At 41.3% G+C, this 15,532-nt stretch overlaps 1 protein-coding gene across 3 annotated transcripts; it reads left to right on the top strand.

The window, feature by feature from the left end:
• Positions 1 to 328: 328 nt before the first annotated feature.
• LOC107380752 (uncharacterized) lies at positions 329 to 8,090 on the top strand. 3 transcript variants are annotated; one of them, XM_015952083.3, is made up of 6 exons: positions 329 to 545; positions 2,001 to 2,078; positions 2,186 to 2,197; positions 2,287 to 2,427; positions 6,413 to 6,555; positions 7,840 to 8,090. In XM_015952083.3, exons 2-6 carry the CDS (start codon positions 2,012 to 2,014, stop codon positions 8,062 to 8,064), a joined length of 588 nt encoding a protein of 195 aa, XP_015807569.3. In that variant the 5' UTR covers positions 329 to 545; positions 2,001 to 2,011; the 3' UTR covers positions 8,065 to 8,090. The 3 variants fall into 3 exon arrangements, with proteins under 3 accessions (XP_015807569.3, XP_054598887.2, XP_070399494.1); XM_054742912.2 differs by lacking the exon at positions 2,186 to 2,197; XM_070543393.1 differs by lacking the exons at positions 329 to 545; positions 2,001 to 2,078; positions 2,186 to 2,197; positions 2,287 to 2,427 and adding an exon at positions 2,460 to 2,872.
• The last annotated feature ends 7,442 nt before the right edge of the window (positions 8,091 to 15,532 follow it).

Genomic DNA, 15,532 nt, shown 5'->3' with positions numbered 1-15,532 from the left:
TTTGGAATTAAAAATACATGAGAGTGGGAGGGGCTGCTGGAGTGGAGCGTCTCTCTCCGGTCTCCGTGAGGAGGGGGGTCCCAGTGAATGAAGCGGACATTTTCAGGAAGACAGCGGGAATAAGCAGTGAATATGGTTTTTAAAACAGTTTCAAGTCCAAAACGGGAGACTTGACAGGAGTGATCCTGAAATTTTGGATGAACTCTGTCAATAAGATCTTTTCACATCTCAACTCCACAGACACACGGTCATGGACCAAACAAAAACAACCATCACCGTGAGGTTCGGCAGCTTTTATTTTGAAAGTGACAACGAAAAGGAACCAGTCACGTGAGCCAGATGCTCTTGAAGCAGGGCTTCATGGACGCGCCCCCTTCCTGCTCGATACAAGCCTCGGAGCCTCGCTTAGCTTGTCCCATCACTAATTACGGCGGGGAGGAGAGAAACAAAAAGTTTTGTTCTGTTCTTGGAAGAGGAGGAACGTGAGATCGTCCCAAACGAAGCTGCTGTAGGAAACCTGGTAACATCTGGAGACATCTCCGCAGGTCTGCTCACTTTTACTTTCAGACACAGCAGAGTTGAGTGGAGAAAATCACACCGACGCGTCTAATAAGCAGAAATACCAACAAGGTTTCTGCTCAGATTACATACATAATCTCTCACATGTCACATGTAAGGACCGTTCAGTTCTAGGGTTTACAAAATAAAAGCAGTAATAACAACAGTTATTATAGCTCTGCAAGACCTGAATAGCCCCCCCCCCCCCCCCCACACACACACACACACACAAAGACTTTAGCAACACATTCGTCTGCTAAGTATAGACCATTCTGCTAAAAGAAACATCTTTTATCTCATAATTATATATTAGTATCTCACATGAATGAGATTAACGTTTTAAGACTTCTGTGGTTAATTGCTTTAGTGATTAGTTTAACTTGTGGCTTGCTGGTTAAATTTCTGTTTACGAAACAGAGGTAACAAGTGTGTGGTTACTTCACCAAACTGTTAAAATATTTGGCTTTTTGGTTTAACTCCAAAATAAAGAGGCAGATGCAAATGTTTAACTTAAAGTGACAGTGTTTATTTTTCCTGGTGACAGGGGGCAGTAGATCCATAAATCGTTGCAAGAAAGCAGTATTTTTCTATTGGAGTAAGACCTTACTAACAGAGGCTCACTAGGGTCAAAAAGCCCTGGGGAGTGTAAACTTTAGCAAAATAACAAACACACCAGGCTCCCTTTCATCACTGGCAACAATTGAAGATGTAAATGTGTAAAACAACATTTAAGAATGATGAAAATTTTGTAAAGTTTATTACAAATCAGTAAATGCATTTTGTTCTTATGGGCTCCCGTAGAAAGAAACATGGCATCTAAAATGGTGTCACTCAGAGACTTAGACCCGCTACCATGTATTTTAGATCAGATTATTTTGGTTATTTTGGTTGTATGTTACGAAGCCGCCAATATTTTTCAACAACTGGGCATCATTTCATTCAACAACATTTTGATGGATATTTCCAGAGATTAATTGTAAAAATTACACATTGTCTCTTTAAAACAACAAGGAATTTCTCATAACATTTGAAGTTTATTGCTTAAAACCTGATCTCCACATTTACAAGCAAAACAAACAAAAATCTGCAACTTAATCATGTTTAAATCCTAGAATCAGCTTGTTGTAAATATGTGACTTTGTTTTCCAGCAGGTGCTGACTCCATGTTGACATTTTGTTAGATTTGGTGTTGCTACTGGCAGGTTGTACGGTTGGACTGGCCCGTTGCATCATTTGTAGATTTGCAGCTGTGTTTGGGATCATTCAGTTGCATGAACCACCTTTAGCCTAGATGAAGCCGTCAGAATTTAAAAAAATAATAATTTTTTCATCTTAATTCCTAATTGGACGCAGTCATGTTAAATAAGATCCTGGGTTGGTTTCAGAAAATGTTCCATATGACTTGACTAAAAAGTGACTTGTGTTTGGATTTTCTACCATAGAGATCTACACGATGGCTTCCAAAGATAGCTCTGCAATTACCTTTGCTGCTGTTTTTGACAATTCCTTTTACTTTAATGGTAAGAGTGATTTTATACTCAATACTCTTAATTATCATGGTAAATGGTTAATTTTGTTTTATTGTTTTTACATGAATCCTGAATTCTTCCCGTGTGCTTCTGTGTAGAACTAGAAAATGGTAATTCCCATGTTTTCCATGATAATCACCCTTTTATAAATGGTTTTTATGCTTATGTTTGTAACATGTTCTTTTTCTCACAAATACAGGTTATGATGAGGACTCCTTCAAGATAAATGGACAACCTCCAATGCCGTGTTGGATCCAAAGTTATGATAGAAAATTCTTGGTTGTGAAAAACACAGAATGTATCTTCGAGGACCGGAATTTAGGAGAACGTAAACAACATGGTAAGAATCAGTAGCGATCTTCTGATCTCGTTGAGGACTTTGAAGGAACCCAGTGTAGCACTCCCATAAGCCTGGTGCTGTTATTACATTCTCAGAGTGATCAGTTAAAAATAATTCACTTTTTATTCGACGTTGACTTTGTTTTTAATCATTTAAAGCCAGAAATTTTAAAATTAAACTATTTATTGTCTAATGCTAACATAACTAAACGATAACCAGTTTTATTTTATTATGTAATGAAACAACACCGTGAAACTAATGAAGAAAAAAAGACACTGCTGCCTGTAGATCCTCCACCAGAGGGCAGTAGACATTTATAGGACTGGAAGTGGTAAGTTTATGATTAATATATTAATCCTGATACTCCGAAGCCTAAGACCAAAATGTTTCTACATGGCCTTGCAAGAACAACGTGTTACAAGTTTTGTTTTCCTCACCAGAACGGGTAAGGAATGTCTCAAGACTATATGGGAGTTTGTTCGAAACTGTGGAAATAGATTAAATACAAAAAAAAAATCCTTGTTGAAGATCGATGGATCTTTTTTTTTTAAACATTGATGTAGTTCATTGTTTCCAGGCCTCAGCATAAACTTTTATATGTTTTTGTGTTTTTGATCATGTCGAGCACATGCGGGGAGAGAAAATGTCCCCTATGCCACGATGGCGTTGGAAATAAAAGACTACATGGTTATTGGCGATGAGTTAACTTTATATGTGACCAGAAGCAGCCATTAGCTTTTCCATGCAGCAGTAACAGAAGTATTAATGGAACTAACCTGCTAATAACACACTGGGATCTACATAGGGAGCCTTAAAGAGATGATGTGTATTTTCCCTGGCGATAGGGAGCAGGATATACCTAAATCATTGCAAGCTAGCAGTATTTTTGTGTTTGAGTAAGACAATGGGTGTTTCTCAATGCCAAGGAACCTCACCTTGATGTCTTGGTCCCTGCCCCAGTTGCCTAGGAGATCCATCGTCAGGGTTCTCCGTTTGTTAGCCGTTTAGCTAGCTGAGCAAGGATTCATGTGAGGTGTCTTGTAGCCTAGCCTTGGTCAAAAATTACCCACAATACAAAACCGTATTTTCAAAAGGATGGCGGATCAGAAGCTGGTAGTGACTTTGGGGGCAAATTTCAAGTTTAAATGTAAGTCAACTAATTTAAAATGTTTTTTTTTTGATCCAAAGAAGTTATCTATGGTTGGTTAGTTGCATATTAGTTGCAGCTTCGGTAACTAGCGGGTAGTAACTCACTTACATATTTAATTTAATAAACATATACACAATTTAAAAGGCAAAAGCTCGTTATATATTTATATTGAAACTAATACGTATAAAATATAACGTTCTCTCCCGTGTCACGTGACTTTATGTGACCGCAGTGGGAGCCGCGGTCAAATGATGCAAGTCTGTTCTACTTAACCGTTTTCTTTGACCAAGGAAGGACAGTGTCCTCGCAAGACATCGCCTCGCAAGGCCAGGTGCCTTGACATTGAAAAAGCCCCTTATCAACAGATGGCCATTAGGGTAAAAAATCTTGGGACCGCAATCTCCAGCAAAATGAAAAGCACATCAGACTCTCATCACTGGCAATGAGTGAAGAGGTAAATGTGTAAAACAAAAACGTTTATGAATGGCAAAAGATTTGTAACCACTGGTTACAAATCAGTAAATGCATTGTGTACTCACAGGCTCCAGTAGAAGGAAACACGGGGGTCTGATATGGCGTCGCATCAATGCAGACTTGGCTGATGGGTATTATCCACAATCCATTGCTGTGGCAGAAAAGGCTCAAGTGCCTTTTCTGAAAATGTACGTTTTCAAAATGAAATACTTCATTTTAGGACTATTAGTTGATGCTTTGAGTGTTTCAGACAAAGCAGCAACAAATGTCAATTTATTTCAAATAATTGTTTGGTTGTTTGAAAGTTGTTAATAAAGATTTTTCTAAAAAAGTATCACAGCGACCAGCATCCCAGCTTTCATTGCGGTCAATGACAGAATGCTCCCTGCCCCAATTCAGCAATTATTTGTACACTTCTGTAATATGCACTCGAAACTGCGCATTTCCTCTAAGTGCACTCCACAGAAGATCGTAGGGTGCTGTGCAAGTGTTGGGAGTGGGCCATAGACCCACTCCCTTGTATTTTAGACCCGATTTTTATGGCTATATGTTATGAAACGGCCAGTATTTTTCAGCAACTGGGCATCATTTAATTCATTTTCAACAGAATTTCAATGGATATTTCCAGACATTAAGGGTAAAAACTACACATTGTTAGCCTGGCAAGCCAGACTAAATGAACATATTATTTAATAAATATATTATTTAGTCTGGCACAGGGGCGGATTTAGGACTGAAGAAGATCCGGGGCTTGACACACACACACGTGTGCGCGCACTATTCAACATCATATATATTTGTCTTGTACCACATAATTTTTAATCTGAAGCTACATATTAAGCATTTTCAGGGCAGAATATTGTTCCTGTTAGTGTTTAGTGTGAGATGATAGTAAATATTCCCTTTCTTTCTCCAACAACTTTACCTGATAGTAAGCTAACTTTAGGCAAACCAGCAGCACAACAAATATTTTCAAATAAGACTCACAAACCTGAGTCAACACCAGTCTCATCAAAGCTGGGGTTCTGTCATTGTACTTTTGGTCTAAAAAACGTCCTTAAGTCCATCTTCACTCATGCGTTTCAGGCAGAGAGTGTAGAAGAAGCCGGCTGCTGAAGGGCTCCTTCTTCAGTGGTGGAGGCTCAGGCAGGCTGTATACAAACTACTGCCAGCTGCTCCCTCTCTGTTGGACTTTGGTACTGCATGTTACTTCCGCGATTTAGATCCGGGGCTTTTCATTAAACATCCGGGGTGTGAGCCCAAGTAGCCGGGCCTAACGCCGCACCTGGTCTGGCAACTCCATTGATGGCTCCCGGTGTGGGGCAGGTTCTACCGTTGCCTTTCAAACTATCGCCGCACGCTACTGGACAATGAACAACGTGATGTATTCACCGCAACGGATGTCGGTAAACAAGGCAGTCCGTTGTTGAAGAAGGTGAAAATGCATCCTTTTTTCTAAAACAATTACTTAAATACATCTATCTGCTCCTGATTGTAATGAAGCCCATGTCCAAATAGATCAAAAATAGACATAAAAGCCATTTCAAACTAGCTGTCACCATCTTGTTCCACTCTGTTGCATCATCCCGCCTACCAGACGAATAAATGGCCCTGATTGGCCAACAAAGTGGATAAAGCGCTGTGATTGGCTCACCACTGTGGACCAATCACTGCGCTCTATAAGATTGAAACCCCTCTATAGAGCTGTTTTGACCTTAAAGCTGAGTGTCAAGCAAACAGGGAGGCACCGGGTCCCATTTTTAGGGTCTTTGGTATCACCCGGCCAGGATTTGAACCCATGATCTCCCAGTCCCAGGGAGGACTCTACCACTGGGCCACTGAGAAGGTTTTATTGGTCATTTAATCACATAATCAAATAAAACTGGTTAACATATAGTTATGCTGGCATTCAGGTTTTTATTGACCTACTGACGATGTTGGCAAGCTTGCGCTATAGATGTGAGATCAGACAGGTGTGTGTGGTGGTGGTGGTGGGGTTACATGTGTTTCTGTCCATTCTGGATTCGAGCTCCTCTTTGTCAATTATTTATTTATTTATTTTTCTCTTCCACGGTAAATAAATAATCATTGACCAACATCAGCAATGAAGTCACTCTGGAACATCATTTAATTTGTTGTGGGCTAAACATTATTTTTTTGTACATTTGCATTAAAATGGAATTTGTTCTTGCAAATAAAAACACGTTTTAATTTTATTTCACTCTGAATCACCTCACATGAGTCTGGTGTCAATGTCTGATATGTTCTGAGATACTGGTGTGATTGCACTGGAAGTTTTCATTATTAATACATGTTGTGTTTCATTGTGGTTCTTCATTTGCTGTCATGTTTTGATTACAGACTCCTCATTCAGAATCCAAGTGTATCGGAATACTGAATTGCAGCAACAAACAAAAGCTGTCATGCTTTATTCTGTTGACCAGGATGAAAAGGTGATGGTGGTGTGCTGCCGAACTGACACTGAAGTTTGTCCGGAGGCCATGGTGAGTATGAAAGAGTGATGTCTGACTTTCAGCAGATAGAATAAGAGGAAGTGCTCACTAACACAGATTTAGACAGGTTTGTGAACAATATTTGGGATTAATAGGTGTTTTGTGTGGGGCTGCACAGTGGCTAGCGCTGTTGCCTTGCAGCAAGGAGGTCCTGGGTTCACATCCCAGCCTGGGTTCTCTCCAGTTACTCCGGCTTTCTCCCACAGTCCAAAAATATGACTGTTAGGTTGATTGGTCTCTCTAAATTGTCCTTAGGTGTGTCTGTGTTGCCCTGCGATGGACTGGCAACCTGTCCAGGGCGTACCCCACCTGCTTGCAGACTGCTGTAGATAGGCACCAGCCCCCTCCGGGTACAGAAAATGAATGGATGGGTCTTTTGTGTACAGAATTTGTTTCAGATCTTTGACTTCAGCTCACGAAAATGGGAGCAAAAACAAGTGCTTACATTTTTGTTCTGTGTAGTTTCAGCAAAAAGTAAATGGTTTGTGATAATGTAGCACCTTCTAGGATTTTACAACCCCCAAGGAGCATCACAACACACCCAGTCATTCACACACACACTCATTCACACGCTGGTGTTGATGAGCTACGATGTAGCCTCAGCTGCCCTGGGGCACACTGATGGAAGCAAGGCTGAAAAACACTGGTGCTAGTCCTTCCGACCTGCGTCGGAGAGACTGGTAGCACCGTGAAAGCGGGGCCTCACGATCCTTCTGACTTTGCCCAAGGGCACGTCAACTGTGACAGACTGAGCAGGACTTCACCCCGCAATCGAGTGGGGACTTAACTCCTTTCCAATCATTGTCAAATAATGACTCAGGGTGGCTAAACACATATGCGTGCCGTGCTTTTCAGATTATATATATATATTTTTTTAAATTTGAAGACAAAGTTCACTTCTTTGTGTTGATTCATCACATAAAAGCCCAATAAATGACATTAGTGGTTGCACCATGACAAGCTGTAGAAACGTTCTAGGGGTATGAATGCTTTCATAAGGCACTGTAGTCATTCTTTTTCTGGGTATTAATGTAAAAGGTCTAAGTTCCCACCCAGTTTTAGGTCTACAGTCTAGACTTTGTGGCAGAATATCCACATAGCTTCATATTTGATGATCATCAGATCAACCTTTTTTTAGGTTTAGACATTAATGGGAATGTTGACTGTGATCTTGCAGTGAAACCGTCTGAATGTGTGCAGATCCTAGGTATTTATGTGACACCTCTCATGTTGAATGCTCCCAACTAAATCAACATTCTTCCTCCCTCTTTCTAGAATCTTGCAGACCTCCAGAACATCAAGGACTCAGGACATAAGGCGATGTTCTTCATGACTAACTTGAAAAACGACACCTATATGTTTGAGTCCACCTTGCACAAAGGGAAGTTTTTGTCATTTGAGCCAAGCCAAGATTCCTGCCTGCATAAACTGATCCTGCACCCCTATGAAGTGGATGACACAGACCACACTATAAACATGATTGTGTCAAAGGAAAAATAATAAGCCAATAAAGCACTTGATTACTACCTGTAGCCGTGGTTGTATGGGGAGTGAAAATGCCTTAAAGGTATAGCGGAGGATGTTTCTGAATTTAAGGAAAGAGCCGCCCACTCCTCGTTTAAAGAACGCTCAGTTATCCTCGTTACAAGTAGCTGCCATACTTGCAGCCAACTACTTTTTCTAGCAGTAATCTGAAATGAATTTCTCCAAATAGTATGCCGAACTTTAGGTAACCTGTCGAGCAGAAAACCGGCAACAGAGGCGTCTGTGGGGAGTTCGACCTTCGCTTTGCACAGGAAGTGAAAACTACCCAGCGACGTACGACGACGGCCTTGCGTGAATGGTTCAGTTAAGCGGACCAATGATTCAGATGATCTACCCGAAAGACAAAGATCCTTTGCTATACCTTTAATAAAAAAGAAATACTTAATATATTATTGCTGCTTTTTATTATTATTCAAACCGGATCCAGCTTTTAACATCTTTGGTGTTCTTGCTGTGCTGAGTTTCGAATTCCATCTTTCAGTTCTTTTTAAAACACAAAGGTTTTATTTACCTGCAACGTTTTGTTTGCGGCTGCGAACATCATCAGGCTGACGCCGATGGTGGCGTCATTTCCTTCTCAGTTTATCGGCGGGCAGCAGAGGACGTCGCCCTCTGCTGCCCGCTCTCCCCTCTCTGATGATGCAGCGTGTAAACTCCATCGTCTCTGTTCATGGTCCCACATCCACGTCTCCTTATCTTTATAGCTTCTGTAGTGAACCTATAGGTAGGCTCTGTCAATTATGTAGAATAATGGTTTAGGCTCTTTTATGAAAGATGAACCATTCTACATATTAATTTGAGATATTAACTTTCAATAAATTAATAACCAAATTTTATAGTTTTAAGAAGACTCAAAGGTTGTTTTCATCGATAAACTGTTGATAATATCCGTGGGTCTGTGTTTCAGTTCAATGAAGAGACAAGTTTGAAAGTGAAAAGTTTTAATTCTTCAAATTAAACTAATGATTTTGAAATGACAAGCATAGGAAACAGCAATACACATTGGCAACTTTGTTGAACAATCTTTAACAGTTGATATTGTAAACTTGCTCAAATAGACCTTGTGTTGGATGTGCTGAAGATTGAGAATGATGTGATGTGATTATGGATGCGTGTGTGCAGGTGTCTGAGATTGCTTCAGGAAGAAACAGGTGTCTGAGTGAAAAGTGATGGTTTGAATAAACTTAGGTTTTGTTGGAAAAGATGCATCAAACGCTATCTCTCGTGGACTGCCTCACCGACTTTAGGACCCTCTTTTAGAGCCGGGACGTCAAAGGAGGATGTTTCATCCAGGGCACCTCGGCTGACAGAGAAGACGAAGGTGTCCGACGATCCGGTCCAGAGATGCCCTCGGTACACGTGATGATGAAGCGTTTGCAGATGCGCTTTCTTAAGTTTAAATTACTCAGAAAATCAAAGACTCTGGCCGAGTCTGTGTTAGCGGCAGCAATTCAGCTATTCCTGTCTGGCTTGGCAGGAATAGCGTGAGGGGGGGGGGGGGGGAGCCGGTGGGCTCCGCTCCCCCATTAGCGGTTGTTCACATGTCCTCTCTCTCTCGTTGACCAACACCGAACTGAATCATGAACTGAAAACTTACCAAAAGCCTTTCTCTTGTCAAAGCAAACGTGTGCGTCAGAGCAAATGTGTTTTGGAGTTTACTGTGAGAGTTTGTGTGTGTGTGAGTGTTTGAGTGTGTGAAGGTCGTTACCAAACATCCTCAAAACATTATTTAATTAAGCATTGATTCATTAGTTATTATGATTACCCAAAGCATAATAATCATTCATTTGATTAAAACACATTTATAATGAGCAAAGTGATAATACTGATCATTTAACACCTTAAAATAAAGGAAAGGAAGTTTAAGACTTTGTTATGTTATGACTAGCTTTTCCATGAGAACACATCTTCTGGCACTGCAGGTGTTCAGATGTTATGGTTTCTCCCAGACTCGCTGGCATTCAGGTCTTAGTCTGTGGGTGAAAGTTCTCAGCGACCCAGCTTTGACCCAGCCGAGTCAAATGAAACCTTTGGCACAGAAAACCCATATTTCCTCACGTTACACTTCCTTTATCCATCTTTTGTATTTCTGTTGTTCGGTGTTTATGATCCTTGTGTTGTCCCAGTCCATTATATGGACGGATAAACAGACAAACGAAGGAAGTGACGCCACCATCGGCGTCAGCCTGATGATGTTTGCAGCCGCAAACAAAACATTGCAGGTAAATAAACCTTTTCTGTGTTTTAAAAAGAACTGAAAGATGGATCCAGCTTTTGTACATACACCAAACATGCATCTGTTTCTCTTCATTATACGTAATTTCTTTTTTTGTATTTTGCTTTGAGAAAATGAAAGTCTGCTTATAAATACTGTTTGCAGTTTAATAAAATATATATAACGGTAAATAAAAGCTTTTTTCCAAACCTTTTTGATTTGAGATATTAATTTGGAGTTGATATTCTAACCTGTGTTCAATAGTTAGTTTTTTTTTCTTATTCTTTTTAATGTGGAGGGTTGATGGTTATACTAAAGATGATGATTTTGGATATTAATTTTAGTACAAACCGGGCCCTCATTTCTCCACCTTTCCACAGCCAACAACGCCAAATGTAGCAAGGTGGAGAAACGAGGGCCCAGGTGGGATTCGATCCCCAGACTCTCAGGTGAGAGTCATGCACGCTAATCAGTCAGCCAAAGGGACATCCCCTTGGCCAAGTAGCCAAGGCGCGTGATCAATCGGGACACTGTGACAGGACGCTCACACTGCCACATCTACGTGACAGTTAGCTTGTAAATGGCTTGTAAAATATCGTTATGCTGTAAATGAGAAATTTCTCCCATTGGTTGCCATCATTCACATAATCATGACAAACACGGTTTTTCCACAAATAAATCACGACAAATACTGTATGCTTTTGCTAATAATTACACCAAAGTTCTGTATTTTTGAGAAATATCACCTATTTAAACCGTGCTTAATAAGCATGTTACTACACTTTAAAGAGCGAAACTGTTGTAACATGCTGCGGTAGGAATATTCGACGAGGAAGCATGTTAATCAGAACACTGGCAGTAAGTCAGGCCTCATGTCCAGTGAGAGTTGGGCTCAGGGATGAGGTCCTGCCTCAAGTGGAGGAGTTTAAGTATCTCAGGGTCTTGTTGACGAATGAAGGATAGATGGAACGCAAGATCGATGGGCGGATTGGAGCTGCATCTGCAGTAATGCAGGTGTTGTACTGATCTGTCATGGTGAAGAGAGAGCTTAGCCGGACCTACAGTGGGGCAAAAAAGTGTTTAGTCAGCCACCGATTGTGCAAGTTCTCCCACTTAAAATGATGACAGAGGTCAGTAATTTTCATCATAGGTACACTTCAACTGTGAGAGACAGAATGTGAAAAATAATCCATGAATTCACATGGCAGGATTTTTAAAGAATTTATTTGTAAATCAGGGTGGAAAATAAGTATTTGGTCAATAACAAAAATTCAACTCAATACTTTGTAACATAACCTTTGTTGGCAATAACAGAGGTCAAACGATTACTATAGGTCTTTACCAGGTTTGCACACACAGTTGCTGGTATTTTGACCCATTCCTCCATGCAGATCTTCTCGAGAGCAGTGATGTTTTGGGGCTGTCGCCGAGCAACACGGACTTTCAACTCCCTCCACAGATTTTCTATGGGGTTGAGGTCTGGAGACTGGCTAGGCCACTCCAGGACATTCAAATGCTTCTTACGGAGCCACTCCTTTGTTGCCCGGGCGGTGTGTTTGGGATCATTGTCGTGTTGGAAGACCCAGCCACTTTTCATCTTCAAAGCTCTCACTGATGGAAGGAGGTTTTGGCTCAGAATCTCACGATACATGGCCCCATTCATTCTGTCCTTAACACGGATCAGTCGCAGTGGCGGCTGGTGAAAAATATTTTTGGTGGGGCTGTGCTATTTCTTTTTTTAAACAAACTTGTGCTTTCTGAGCTTTGTGCACAACTTCACTATTTCCTGAATTAAGCACAGCTCTTTTATTTCCTGTCTTACATCATTGGACAAACTGATTAATCCAGGTGTGTCTGACTATTGGCACGCTGCCTTGCGGACCAAGGTTGAAAAATACTGCATTAAATTGCACATAAAATAACATGACCATAAATGGTAAATAGGCAATGCAAGAGGCAAGTAACAAAACCATTTTGTTTAATTTCAACATTTGAGTGAACACCAAAAATTATGAGCAGGTCACTGTTACAGTAATGGTAGTAAACACCACTTAGACAAAATGCCAGAAATTTACACTGTTAAATATTTCTGGAGTGTTGTGCCAAGGTCAACTTTATACAAAGATCAAGTGGATGCATTTGTGTGTGTGTGTGTGTGATACCTCATTTGTACAGAAATTTTGCCCTTCTGTCCTTCTGAGTGGCAAAGCTCTCGATGAGCTTTTTATTGAAGTCAGGAATGTTTGTGACAAGCTTTTTTTCCCATGGAGAGCATGGCAAGAGCATTCAGCCCATCCTGTGTCATGGTGTTCCTCAAGGAAAGTCTTAATCCTCTTTAAAGTAGAAAAGCACCTTTCTGATTCGGCTGTGGTCATGGGTGTGGTGACAAGAATCTTCTTTTGCATGGCTCAGGATGGTGTGAAAAACCTGTCATATGATGAATAAAAAACAACAGATAAGTACATAGGAAACACTTTCATAGGAAATAATGTCATCAGTATCCTCTTACAAATGTCATATTTCCCAGTTTTTGGGACAATAAAACATTTCTGATTCTCAATCAGATGTTTTTACATTTGAGGTAAAAACATCTAATTGAGAATCAGAAATGTTTAATTGTCCCAAAAGCTGGGAAATTTGTTTGCTGCAGCAGAAGTGTAACAAGTAAAATGGAATCAGATTGATGTATGTACAAATTTACATGAAATACACATTTACGTGATTAAATATGTATGTTGAAATTAGTTTTTACAGTTATTGCACATTAAACATGTTATTAAACAAATGTCCCGGTTTGTGGGACAACCAAGGATTTCTGATTCTGATTGTCTTGTTCACAGAAATGTAATGTACAGCTTACCTCTGCACCGAGCTGCTGTTGTTCCCTGCATGGCAACGTTAGCTCTGCTGCCTAGCATGGCTAGCTTCACCGTGTTGTTGTCCATGTGTGCCCGGGATGACTCGTGTTTCTTCACCATCTCAGAAAAATGTTTCATGTCTGTAACTCCTGACTCATCCATGCCTTATCTGTCCCAGCCGTTTTGAATAACAAACACGGAAAGCAAAATAACGCATTAGCGTGATTGCATCCAGCTAGCCAAGCCTTCCTGGTGTACCAATTTCGGGAGAAGCCTAGTGTGTAGAGTTTACCTCTCTCCTTCTCCTGCTGGCTTATCTTTCCGTCGGGCTGATCTGGTCCAAGCTCTTTGACATTAAGTTTTTCCACCATAGTTCTCCTCTCGAACGGATACTGGATTAGAGACCGAACTGAATTCAGTGGCTGCTGAGATCCGGTATCCATGCTGGTTGTAGTCACCGGCGGCGTCCATGTTACATCTGCGTCATGACCAAAAACGACTCTGCCGAGTTCTACCGAACACCAACGAAACCTTTGGCGGTAGCTCCATCGCCCATCATGCTTCTGAAACGTTCTGAAACAACGTCGACGCTGATTGGATACATTCCCATTCCTACCCTTTGATATTCTTGTCAGCAATTGGACAGCTGGTTTCGTCCTGTTTGGGCGATTGAAAAACAGCACACAGCCTCCACCGCTCGGCAGAGACCAATATAGATATATATATATATATATGATTTATTTTTGTTACAAAACACACAATTAACTTAGAATATGTGATTATTGTTAATTTTATTTATTTTATTTTTTTAAATAAAAATTAAAAACACAGAAAAACTGGGATGGCGGCGCCCTATCGCCCTCTACTGGCCAGCCGCCACTGATCAGTCGTCCTGTCCCCTTAGCAGAAAAACAGCCCCAAAGTATGATGTTCCCACCCCCATGCTTCACAGTAGGTATGGTGTTCTTGGGATGCAACTCAGTATTCTTCTTCCTCCAAACACGACGAGTTGAGTTTATACCAAAAAGCTCTACTTTGGTTTCATCTGACCACATGACATTCTCCCAATCCTCTGCTGTATCATCCTTGTGCTCTCTGGCAAATTTCAGACGGGCCTGGACATGCACTGGCTTCAGCAGCGGAACACGTCTGGCACTGCAGGATTTGATTCCCTGCCGTTGTAGTGTGTTACTGATGGCGACCTATGTTACTGTGGTCCCAGCTCTCTGCAGGTCATTCACCAGGTCCCCCCGTGTGGTTCTGGGATTCTTGCTCACCGTTCTCATGATCATTTTGACCCCAAGGGATTAGATCTTGCGTGGAGCCCCAGATCGAGGGAGATTATCAATGGTCTTGTATGTCTTACATTTTCTGATAATTGCTCCCACAGTTGATTTTTTCCACACCAAGCTGCTTGCCTATTGTAGATTCACTCTTCCCAGTCTGGTGCAGGTCTACAATTCTTTTCCTGGTGTCCTTCGAAAGCTCTTTGGTCCTGGCCATAGTGGAGTTTGGAGTCTGACTGTTTGAGGTTGTGGACAGGTGTCTTTTATACAGATAATGAGTTCAAACAGGTGCCATTAATACAGGTAACGAGTGGAGGACAGAAAAGCTTCTTAAAGAAGATGTTACAGGTCTGTGAGAGCTAGAGATTGTCCTTGTTTGAAGTGACCAAATACTTATTTTCCACCCTGATTTACAAATAAATTCTTTAAAATCCTGCCATGTGAATTCATGGATTTTTTTTCATATTCTGTCTCTCACAGTTGAAGTGTACCTATGATGTAAATTACTGACCTCTGTCATCATTTTAAGTGGGAGAACTTGCACAATCGGTGGCTGACTAAATACTTTTTTGCCCCACTGTAGGGTCACAAGTTTTGGGTTGTGACCAAAAGAACAAGATCATGGATACAGGCAGCCAAAATTTGTTTTCTCCGCAGGGTGGCTGGGCTCTTCCTTACAGATAGGGTAAGAAGCTCTGTCATCCGGGAAAGGCTCAGAGTAGACCCGCTGCTCCTCCACATTAAGAGGAGCCAGTTGAGGAGGCTCGGGCATCTAGTTAGGATGCCTCCTAGATGCCTCCCTGGTGAGGTTTCCCGGGCATGTCCAAGTTTGAGAAGGCCTAAAGGGAGACCCAGGACACACCAGAGGGACTATGTATCTCAGCTGGCCAGGGAACGCCTTAGGATTTCCCTGGAGGAGCTGGCCCAAGTAGCTGGGGAGAGGGAAGTCTGGGGCTCCATGGTTAGGCTGCTGCCTCCACGACCGGACCCTGAATAAGCAGCAGAAAAGGAATGGATGGAACGGTAGAGACTTTAAACAACAATAAAATGACCATTTCAGACCA

This window comes from Nothobranchius furzeri, chromosome 13 (genome assembly GCF_043380555.1).
Source record: "Nothobranchius furzeri strain GRZ-AD chromosome 13, NfurGRZ-RIMD1, whole genome shotgun sequence".
Lineage (NCBI taxonomy): Eukaryota > Metazoa > Chordata > Actinopteri > Cyprinodontiformes > Nothobranchiidae > Nothobranchius > Nothobranchius furzeri.
This window is presented reverse-complemented; position numbering and strand designations above follow the sequence as displayed.